General features: G+C 55.9%; 1 protein-coding gene across 1 annotated transcript; it reads left to right on the forward strand.

Moving 5' to 3' along the window:
* Positions 1-8,494: 8,494 nt before the first annotated feature.
* LOC102093035 (T-cell leukemia homeobox protein 3) lies at positions 8,495-11,128 on the forward strand. Its single transcript, XM_065060190.1, has 3 exons — positions 8,495-9,008; positions 10,148-10,332; positions 10,780-11,128. Exons 1-3 carry the CDS (start codon positions 8,804-8,806, stop codon positions 10,993-10,995), a joined length of 606 nt encoding a protein of 201 aa, XP_064916262.1. The 5' UTR covers positions 8,495-8,803; the 3' UTR covers positions 10,996-11,128.

Here is an 11,128-nt window from a genome sequence, read left to right on the forward strand (position 1 = left end):
TCCCTTTTGGGGTCACTATGTCCACATCGGGACCACCGTGTCCCCTTTGGGCCACTATGTCCCATTTGGGGTCACTGTGTCCCCTTTAGAGTCACTTCTGAGCTCACTGTGTCCCCTTTGGGGTTACTATGTCCCCTTTGGGGTCAATATCCCTTTTGGGGTCACTATGTCCCCATCGGGACCACCGTGTCCCCTTTGGGCCACTATGTCCCATTTGGGGTCACTATGTCCCCTTTGGGGTCACTTCTGAGGACACTGTGTCCCCTTTGGGCTTGCTGTCCCCTTTGGGGTCAATATCCCTTTTGGGGTCACTATGTCCCCATCGGGACCACCGTGTCCCCTTTGGGCCACTATGTCCCATTTGGGGTCACTGTGTCCCCTTTAGAGTCACTTCTGAGCTCACTGTGTCCCCTTTGGGGTTACTATGTCCCCTTTGGGGTCAATATCCCTTTTGGGGTCACTATGTCCCCATCGGGACCACCGTGTCCCCTTTGGGCCACTATGTCCCATTTGGGGTCACTGTGTCTCCTTTGGAGTCACTTCTGAGCTCACTGTGTCCCCTTTGGGGTTACTATGTCCCCTTTGGGGTCAATATCCCTTTTGGGGTCACTATGTCCCCATCGGGACCACCGTGTCGTCTTTGGGCCACTATGTCCCATTTGGGGTCACTGTGTCCCCTTTAGAGTCACTTCTGAGCTCACTGTGTCCCCTTTGGGGTTACTATGTCCCCTTTGGGGTCACCATGTCCCCTTTGTGGTCACTCTGTCCCCTCTGAGCTCACTGTGTCCCCTTCGGGGTCACTCTGTCCCCTTTGGGGTCACTGTGCCCCCTCTCCTTGCTCTGGGGCTGACACAGCTCCTGCTCACCCCAAACAGCCCAAAGCCGCTGAGTGCAGGAATAGCCCAATTCTGCCCCAAAACCCTCCCAGCAAGAGCATAAACTGGGGAAAACAGCCCAAAACCCCCTCAGCACCCGTATTTTTTTGTGGGGTGCTGCACTGCCCCAAAATCCCACATTAAAATACGCTTCATATAGGAACAAAAAAAAACACGTCGGGAATTTCTTATCGCCCCTGATACGACCTAAAATCCAATTATCCCTGCAGGCCGGTGCTTATCCCCCCTCAGCATCTGCTCTTTATTTTACCTTCTTCTGATTGTTTTCCCCTTCTTTTGGAACTTTCTGATTATCTCTCCTCCCGCAGTATCTCCTCCTCTCCATTTTCCACCCTTGCCCCCCGTAATTGTTTTGTGTTCTGCCTCCCTCCACCTTCCCTCCCCTGCTCTGATTTATTTGATTTCAGCACCACCTCCGCATTTGAGGCAGAAAGAGGTTTTCTAATTAACCCCCAAATCAATGATTTTCCTCCTATTCTTCCCTTGAACCGCGGGGAAAACGGGGCAGCGGTGACACAGGGACCGCGTTGCTGCTTTACGGGTCCCTTAAGCCCAGTCTGCCTTAAACTTTGCTTTGATTTTGCTTCGGCTTTTGCTTGAACTTTAATTTTTGCTGTACATTGAATTTTACCTTCCACTTTAATTCTTGCTTTAATGCTTCAATTTCATTTTTGCTTTAAATTTCATGTTTGCTTCAAGTTTTGCTTCAATTCTAATTTCTGCTCTTTTCCCCCCTTCACCTTTAATTCTCCCTTTAAGTTGCATTTTTCCCTTAACCTTAATTTTTGCTTTAACTTGATTTCCTACTTCACCTTTTTGTTCCTTCAACTTCCATTTTTATTTTAACCCTAATTTTTCCTTTAACCTTAATTCTTCCTTCAACTCTCATTTCTCCTTTAACCTTAATTTTGGCTTTAACTTTAACTCCCGCTTCACCTTTTTGTTCCTTCAACTTTAATTCTTCCTTCAACTTCCATTTCTACTTTAACCTGAATTTTTGCTTTAACCTTCATTTTCCCTCCCACTTAAACTTTTTCAGTTCAAACTTAATTTTGCTTTAATTTTTCCTTCAACTTCCATTTTTGCTTTCATTAAATTTTGCTTTAATTAATTTTTGCCTCCTCCTCATCGCTGCATCTCCCCCTAAATACCAACGCAACAGCATCCCTGCCCAAAGCATCTCACCCAACCCAGCGAGAAGCTGGAAAACGATGCTAATGGCATCATTTTGCCTTTTTCCCCCCACTTTTGGTGCAAAAACCCACTTTCCATCGCAGCGACAACCCCCCCTGGGATTAAAGGGGTGAAGGATGAGCCCAAATTGGGGCTGCATCACCACACCGCCACCCAAAACAACCCCAAAATCCCCCAATTTGAGGACGGACACACAGCCCAGGCCCAACAGCAGCACCCAAACCTCCCCAGGCTTTAATTTTATGGGGAAAAAGCTGTAAAATCTCCCTAAAAATGTTTTGAAGGGGATGATTTCCAGCTGCAAAATCCCATCTGGAATGCCCAGGAATAAAGGGAGGGATAAAGCTGGGGGGGGGGGGGCTGGAGCCAAGACAAATAAAGAGTTCAAATGGGAAACGATTAAAACTAAACTCAACTCAAATAAATCGAAAGCGAGCGAGATAAGACGCGGGCGCCCTCGCTGCCTATTTAACATTCATTGGATTGAATAATCAGGCCTCATTATCTCAAATTGTCTGCATATTTGCCCTCAAAATGCTAATTTGGAAGTTGGCTGCGAGCGCCGTCTGCCTATTTTGACTAAAATATGATTTTGCTTTATTGTACGTGGTTTGTAGCTCCGGGGGCATTTCCCCTTGCAAAGCGAAAGGGAAATAGACAAAAAGGCAAATAAAATATCCCCCCTTTATCAAAAGGCGGCCGGGGAGGAGAGCGGCGCCCTGTTTTGCGTAGAAATGGCATTTCTAGGCCTTGCGGTAAAATTAGAGGCGTTATCAGTTTCTTTTGGGGATGGACAGTTTATCGTTCATCTCGGGAAGGAAAATAGGAGAAATAATTTGCTTTTATTCTGATTGTTCGGCGGAGCGGGGAGGGACGAGCTGTTGCTCCTCATGGCTTGTACCCCCCGTTTTTCCCCATCCTTGCCCCTATCACCCCTTCGCCCCCATCCCCAATTTGAGCAGGGGGTTAAAATCCAAACTCTGAGCTTTATCCATCAGGAGAATCAACCATTTGATCTCGGGGCACGATTCAGAGCATCAATCTATTTACATTATTACCCTTCCTAAAAGTCAATCAATAGATAATAAGGTGGGAATAATGGCCAGGAGTTAACCCCCCCCCCATTCACGGCTGAGGATTTAGGGTTATTGAAGGGCAATTGCTTCCAAAAAGTCATTTCAATCCGGCGTTAGCGATGCCGCCGTCCGCCCGCCGGCTTACCCGCAAAGCCGCCGCTCGCCCCCAAATGACACATTTCTATGCAAACCCCATGCTGACCCCCCCCCAAAAGCTGTTTGCACAGCAAACTGCAATTGTACGGGGGATTAACGGGGCTTGGCGGGGCCGGGGGGGCGGCCAACGGGCCTTGTTGACAAATAAAGGTGGAAATCCGGCGCCATCAATTCCGCGGGTGCCTCTGGATTTGGCAATGACACTGCTTTTGACTTTTCCCGGCTTGGGCAGATGGACACGGGTTTGGACTCGCTCTTGGATTTTAGGGGGGCAGGTGGTAGCGCAAAAAAAGGGGGGGACCCAGAGAGATGCTGGTTGTCCTGGGGATGCTGCAAACCCCCCGTGTTGGGTTCCAGCCTGGGGGAAATGGGAGTAGAGACGCTGCCGTGGGATATTTTTGGCCCCGTTGCCCCATAACCAGCATGTGGAGAAGGACAAACCTCAGCCTTCCCCTGGCCCCCACTTGGTGCTGCCCCATGGGGCGGTGGGGACAGGTATGGCCTGAGCGTTCTGCCCTGGGATGTGGCCTTTTAGGGTCGATAAATGGGATTTTGGGAGCTGGTTCACAGAATCACAGAATAGTTTGGGTTGGAGGGACCTTCTCAGCTCCCCAGTGCCCCCCCTGCCATGAGCAGGGACATCTTCACCAGCTCAGGTTGCTCAGAGCCCCATCCAGCCTGGCCTGGGATGTCCCATACTCCAGTGTCCCTCCCCAGTGTGTCCCACCCCAGTGTGTCCCATCCTGGTGTGTCACACCCTGGTGTGTCCCAGCCCAGTGTCCCTTCCCGGTGTCTCCCATCCCAACATGTCACATCCTTGGTGTGTCCCAGCCCACTGTGCCACCCTGGTGTGTCCCACCCTGGTGTGTGTCCCCCACTCTGGTATGACCCACCCTCTGTGTTTCATCCCAGTATCCCACATCCTACTGTCCCAGCCTTCTGTTCCACCCTGGTGTGTCCCAGCCTGGTGTCCCCCACCCCGATGACCCCACTCCAGTGTCCCAGCACAGTGTGTCCCATCCCAGTGTCCCCCTTCCTGCCATCCCACTCTGCTGTGCCCCACCTGCTGTCCCAGCCCTGTAACCCACACCAGACTGTCTCATCCCAGTGTCCCTCCTCTCACTGTCCCAGCCTGGGGTCCCTAGTCCGGTGTCCCCAGCCCGGTGTCCCCTCCCATGGTCCCAGCCTGGTGTCCCAGCCTGGTGTCCCCAGCCCGGGGTCCCCAGCCTGGTGTGTCCCCTGCCGTGGTCCCAGCCCGGTGTCCCCAGCCCAGTGTCCCCTCCCGCGGTCCCAGCCGGTGTCTCTCCCAGTGTCCCAGCCCGGTGTGTCTCATCCCAGTGTCCCCAACCCGGTGTCCCCTCCCGCGGTCCCAGCCCGGTGTGTCTCATCCCAGTGTCCCCAGCCCGGTGTCCCCTCCCGCGGTCCCAGCCGGTGTCCCTCCCAGTGTCCCAGCCCGGTGTGTCTCATCCCAGTGTCCCCAGCCCGGTGTCCCCTCCCGCGGTCGCAGCCGGTGTCGCAGCCGCGGTCGGGCAGTGGCCTCTGCCGGTCAGCGGCGGAACGGCCGCACCGGGACCCCAACTGGGACCTACTGGGACCTACCAGGACCCTGCCCGCTGGGGTGCCTCCCAACTGGGACCCTCATTAACTGGGAACCCACTGGCTGGAATTGTGCTAACTGGGATGCCTGTTAACTGGGATCCATGCTAAATGGGATGCTCACTAACTGGGAATCTTGATAACTGGGAGCCCGCTGACTGGGATCCCTGCTAACTGGGATACTTCCTGCAATGCTCACTAACTGGGATGCCTGCTACTGGGGATGCTCACTAACTGGGATGCCCACTAACTGGGATACTAACTGGGATACTCAATAACTGGGATTCTCACCAGCTAGGATCACACTAATTGGGATGCTTGCTAACTGGAAAGCCCAGTAACTGGGATGCCCAGCAACTGGGATGCCTGTTAACTGGTATACTCACTAGCAGTGGTACTTGCTAACCGGGCTCCCCTCTAACTGGGATGCTCTTGGGTCCAAACCCCACAAACCACAGCTCTAAAAAGCCAGGAGACAGAACTAAAGATCATGGAAAATAAAAACGTACCCGTTTTCCTTCAGATGGGGACCCATCCCAGCCCTGGGGGACCCGTCCCAGTCCTGAGCCCCCCAGTTCTGCTGCAGAACTCCCCCAGTTTAGAGCTCAGCACATTTTACCCCATATCACACAGCTACAAATGTTATTATTTACAGCAGCTCCTGTGTTGAAGCTCTCAACCTCCATCAGCACCTGAGCAAGGAGTTCCCCAGGTCAATTATTTGCAGGATTTAAAAAAATATACATTTTTCTTTATTCTTTTCCTGCCTTTGCAGCCACAAGCAGCCCCCGGCGGTGGCGCTGACCTGCGCAAGTCTAAGTCCGGCCTGCAAAAACCTCCCTAGAGCTGGGTCAAGTCTATCGAGAGCAGAAGCGGAGCTGCATATCTTATGATGCTTAAGGCAGAGCTTCGTTCTGCATCCCAAATCCGGGCGACAAGACCTTTAATAACACCAAAGGGACAGTGGATTGAATCGGGGGGGTGTCTGGGATTCGGATAAAATTATCTGCAGGACCAAGGGTTGGGCCTGGAGCCTCCTCAGCCACTTGATGGCAGCGGGTGTCCAAACACTTTAGTTTCTTCCAATAATTTCAGCTGAATTGGTAAAAAATACTCATTTGCCCTGCAAATTGTGGGTGTCCACAGCAAAGTATCAGCGGTAGGGTGCAAAGTTATTTATAGTGGGTGAAAGGCTCCAAGAGCTGGGACGGACAGACAGACAAGGGCCAGACAGAGGGATGCTGCGGGACAGCGGATGGACACGAGACCAAGGGGGGACCCTGGGGGCTGGGGGGTCACCCCGGCAGTGTCCTGGCTCAAGGGGGTGACCCTGGAAGTCCCACTGCTCCTCAGACAGACAATCCACACCCTGCCCAGACAGCCGGGCTGAGGGCTAATGAGCAGCATTGTTATTAATTAGCTCAGGAGCCGGAGCCTTGGGGGCAATTTTGCCTCAAAATTAGGCAAGAGCCATCCCGGGGTTCACTCCCCCACCCAGATCAGAACCTGCTATAACGTGACACTCGGTTTATAGGCAGCGACCCCCCCATTCCAGCACTCTCATACTTTTTGCACAGCATCACCCCCCCAAATCACTAAATCCCCCCCTCTCCAGGACAGGATTTTCCCACCTGGCTGTCCCAAAGCATCACTGGGTACCAGTATCCCCAGTTTGGCCCCGTGTCACCTGGATCCCAACCCCATGAGCATCCCACCCAGCACAGGGGTGCCAGGCAGCCCCCACCCTGCAGTGGGGGGATACTGGGTGGGGGGTGATGTTTGCTCAGCTCCATCCAACAGAGAGGAAAGAAAAAGGGAATAAAAAAAGGGAAAGCACCTCCTGACCAAACAACCAAACACACCAGAGCCCACCGAGCCCTTCGGGGGGGGCTCCTGCCTTTTTATCTCGGCCTTTTCAAGACTGTAATTAAGATCTAATAACACCAAATCTGCTGCCCTTTCATCTCTCCCCCCACCCAGGGCCTGTATTTGCCCCCACCACAGTGGCGATGCCCCCATGATGAGCCAGGGAATGTGGCATCGCCAGCGGTGCGGTGCCCACCACGGGTTTTTAGGGGTTTTTAATGTAAAAACAATGCCGGGGAGCCCTCACTCACTAGTACCGGGCTGGGATGTACCCCGGTAATGTGGAATTGCGGGGTCCCTGTCCCCGTCCCCACCCTGAGGTGACCACACACCCCCCGGGGCAGAGCCCCGTAATGATTTTCTCAGGACCGGAGCGATCCCTTGGGATATTGTTTTATTTTCCCAGCTTTGAGGGGGCCACACGTGCGCGTGTTGGGTTCTGGGGAGCCTGTGAAAGCCAAGCGGGGGGGGGGCTGCGGTGCAGATGTGGGCCCCAGCCCCCCAAACTCCCCCACGCCCCCATTTCCTCCCCAATAAACCCCCAGCCCTGGTGCAGTCCTTTGACCGGGGTTCGCCCCCCCGCGGCGCCAACCCAAGGTGTGACTTTTCCCAGCTCATTAGGAAAAGCTGCGCGATTTTAAGAATTTCAGACCCTAATGACCATCTGAATCCCATCAGCAGAGAGGGGCGAGCTCGGAGGGGGGGGGATGCGAGATCACCCCCCCGCCCCGTCTCTGCCACTGCCTCTCAGAGCATCCCTGGTCCTGTCCCTTTGCCTCGCTGGCCCAGGGTACATTGTGCCCTCCAAAAACCAGCTGCGAATAGGGGTTTGTGCCAGTACGGTGGACTCAGAGTGACAAGGGGGACCCCAAGTCCTCCTGGGGACTTGAGTGGCTTTTGAGGTGACACTGGCTGTCCTGTGGTGTCACCTGGGTGCTGGGATCCTCCTGCCGAGGTATTTCAGAGGCAAAGCCACTCCAGGCTGGGGGGGGGACATGAGGGTCTCTACTTCAATGGCAGGAGAGTGGAGGGAACACCCCAGTTGAGAGCACTTGGACATGAGGGGATACCCTGATAGAGGGCAGTGGAAAGTGGGGGTCAGTTCCACCGAGGGCAGGGGGACATGGGCAACACCTCAGTCGAGGGCTGGGAGCCATGGGGGGGCACATCCCCATTAGATGGCAGTGGGATATGGGGGGGACACCCCAGCTGAGGGCAAAGAGACGTGCGGGACACACCTCACTAAAGGTCAGAGGGACCTCGGGGGACATACCAATTAAAGGCAAGGAGACATGGGGGGTACACCCTGTTTGGGCGCAGTGAGACATGGGGGGGGAAACCCCATCAGGGGCAGGGGACGGGGGGGGACATCTCATTCAAGGGTAGGGGGACGGGGCAGGGACACCCCAGTAGAGGGCAGCGGGACATCCCCATTGAGGACAGTGAGACATGGGGGTGACATCCCCATCAAGAGCAGTGGGACACCGGGGTGACACACCGGTCAAAGACAAGGGGACATTGGGAGGATACACCGGTTGAGGACAGAGGAACATGGGGGGTACACCGTGTTCAAGGGCAGTGGGACACGGGGGGACACCCCAGTCAAGGCCAGTGGGACATGGGGGGACACACCGGTGGAGGGCAGAGGGATATGTGGGACATGCCAGTTGAAAGCAGGGCAACATGGGGGGACATCGCCATCGAGGGCAGCAGGACATGGCGGGGACACCCCAGTCGAGAGCAGGGGGACATGGGGTGAGATCCCCATGGAGAGCAGTGAGACATGGCGGGGACACCCCAATCGAGGGCAGTAGGACGCGTGGGGGACATTCCTTTGGAGGGCAGAGGGACCCCGGGCTCCCCCGTCCCCCCGCCCGGGCCCATCCCGGTGCCACCGCTCCCCGCCCGCCCCGTCCCGCCCCGTCCCCTCCGCCCCCCGCGTTCCCTGGGGCGGCCCGAGCGCCCCGGGGGGTCGGGTCCGTATAAAGGCGGGCGGGCCGGCCCCGAGCACAGCCCGCCATGCCGGCCCCGCCGCCCGCCGCCCGGCCCGGCCAGGCTTTCACCATCGCGGCTCTGCTGGGAAGCGCCTCCCCGGACCCCCGGGACCCCCCCCCGGTTCCCGGCCTCGCCGCCGCCCGGTTCCCGCCGCCCGCCGCCCCCCGGCCGCTCTGCACCGCCTGCTGCGGGGCGCTTCCCGCATGGGCCGCCCGGCTCGGGGCTACAGGTACCGCCGACCCCCGGACACCCCCCGCTCCGGCTTTCCCGTGGGGACACCCCCAAATGGGGACCCTTCCAAAGGGATCTCTGCCTGGGGACCCACCTTTCCTGTAGGGACAGCTCCAAACGGGGATCCCCTGCCAGGACCCCATGCCAGGACCTTTGGCCACCTCTCCCGTGGGGACATCTCTGAACAGGGATCCTTCCAAAGGGGGTCTCATCCAGGGGACCCACATCACCTCTCCCATGGGGACATTTCCAAACGGGGACCCCTCCAATGAGGATCTTATCCAGGGGGACCCAAATACACCTCTCCCATGGGGACATCTCCAAATGGGGACCCCTCCAAAGGGGAGCTTGTCCTCGGGGACTCACATCCACATCTCCTGTGGGGACACCCCAAATGGGGACCTCCTGCCCACTCCCCAAGTGGGACACCTTTGGCCACCTCACCCATGGGGACATGTCCAAAAATGGACCTCTCCAATAGGATCTTGTCCAAGGGGATCCAAATTCACCTTTCCTGTGGGGACATCTCCAAACTGGGACCTCCTGCCCCTTCCCCAGGGGGGACCTTTGGCCACCTCTCCAAAAATGGTGGACCCTACTCTATGGGACCTGTTCTAGGTGGGGGCCTGTCTACCTCTCACATGGGGATGTGTCCAAATGGGGACCTGAATGCGCTGCTCCCACAGGGACATCTCCAAGTGGGGATGTCCTTCCATCTCTCCAAGGGGAGGCCATTGGCCACTTCTCCAAAGCAGGGACCTCCCTTGCAAGGGGACTTCTTCCAGGATGGGGACTTCTGCCCACCTTCCCATTTGATGTCTCCAAATGGGAGACATCCTCTGTTTCCCTCTCCCAAGTGGATCTCTCAAGCAAGGACCCTCTTCTGCCCCTCTGGCCTCTCTCAGGGGGACATCTCCAAATGGGGGAGCTCCTTGTCTCCAAGAGGGACCTGTGTTCACCTCTCCAAGGAGATCCTCTCTATATGGAGGACTCTCTCCAAAGGAGACATCTTCAAATGGCAAGATCCTTTTTCCCTCTCCAAAAAAAGGACCTTCCAAGGGGGTCCCCACTCTAAAGGAGACCTCTCCAAGGGCTCCTCTCCACACTGACCCCCCCCTCTTTCTCTCTTACCTCCAGGCTTCCTGATCTCCAAGTGTTGCTTCCCTGCAGTCAAAGCCAAGCCCAGCAAAGCCAAGCGAGTCCGGACCATCTTCACCAGCGACCAGCTGGCGCGGCTGGAGAAGGAGTTTGCGCGGCAGCAGTACATGGTGGGCACGGAGCGGTGCCTGCTCGCCTCCTCCCTGCACCTCACCGAAGAGCAGGTGAGCCCCACCGTGGTCCATCTCCACCTGCCCCCACCACCAGATCCAGGGAGGGTCCCAAACCTGGGTGCCAATGGTTGGGACCTGGACAGTGTCCCTCAGCCTGGGACAGGAGACCTGTGGGGTAGGAATCGCTGATAATTTACATTAAAAGAGTGGAGGACCACAGATGGGGAAACTGAGTCACAAAGTGTCTGTCCCAAGGCCACACGGAGGGGTTGAACTTGACCTTCTTGTTAAGGTGGATCTTCACCATGGGCAGGTCCCATCTCACCAAGGCGGGCTTGGCTCCTGGGTTGCAGGGGACAGTTTTCCATCTTGGTGGGGACCTCTGAAGCTGTGGGCACCTAACGGTTTGGGTAGTGTCTGGGCATTGACCGAGTTTAGCAGACCATGAGGTCCATGGAGAAAACCAGGTTTGAAAGCCACACTTTACCTCTTCCTAAGGTGAAAGTCTGGTTCCAAAACCGGAGGATCAAGTGGAGGAAACAAAGCCTGCAACAGCAACAAGCCCAACTGGCCAAAATGCGTTTGGCCACCCCGCAGGGGAGCCCCGACTCACAGAGCCACCATGGCGAGGAGGACGAGGACTTCGCGGTGGAGCTGGAGGACACGGCCTCCTCGGGGACAGCACCCGCACGGACTGTGACAAAAAGCTGCTGAATCGTCCCCTCGGGCTGCTTTTGCATGTGTATTCTATGAATGTCTCATAGCTGGCAATGAGCGTAATTAATATAAAAGGGGCACCAGTTATTTTTGCAGTGCAAAAATAAATTATTTATGCAAGGCTTGGGCT

The sequence above is a fragment of the Columba livia genome, chromosome 4, assembly GCF_036013475.1.
Source record: "Columba livia isolate bColLiv1 breed racing homer chromosome 4, bColLiv1.pat.W.v2, whole genome shotgun sequence".
NCBI lineage: Eukaryota > Metazoa > Chordata > Aves > Columbiformes > Columbidae > Columba > Columba livia.

Bases quoted from the DNA above. Each gene is read 5' to 3' on its own strand.
- LOC102093035 (XM_065060190.1), top strand. From the start codon at position 8,804: ATGCCGGCCCCGCCGCCCGCCGCCCGGCCCGGCCAGGCTTTCACCATC. The intron at 9,009-10,147 runs GTACCGCCGACC...TCTTACCTCCAG, and splicing joins CGCCCGGCTCGGGGCTACAG to GCTTCCTGATCTCCAAGTGT. The intron at 10,333-10,779 runs GTGAGCCCCACC...CCTCTTCCTAAG, and splicing joins TGCACCTCACCGAAGAGCAG to GTGAAAGTCTGGTTCCAAAA.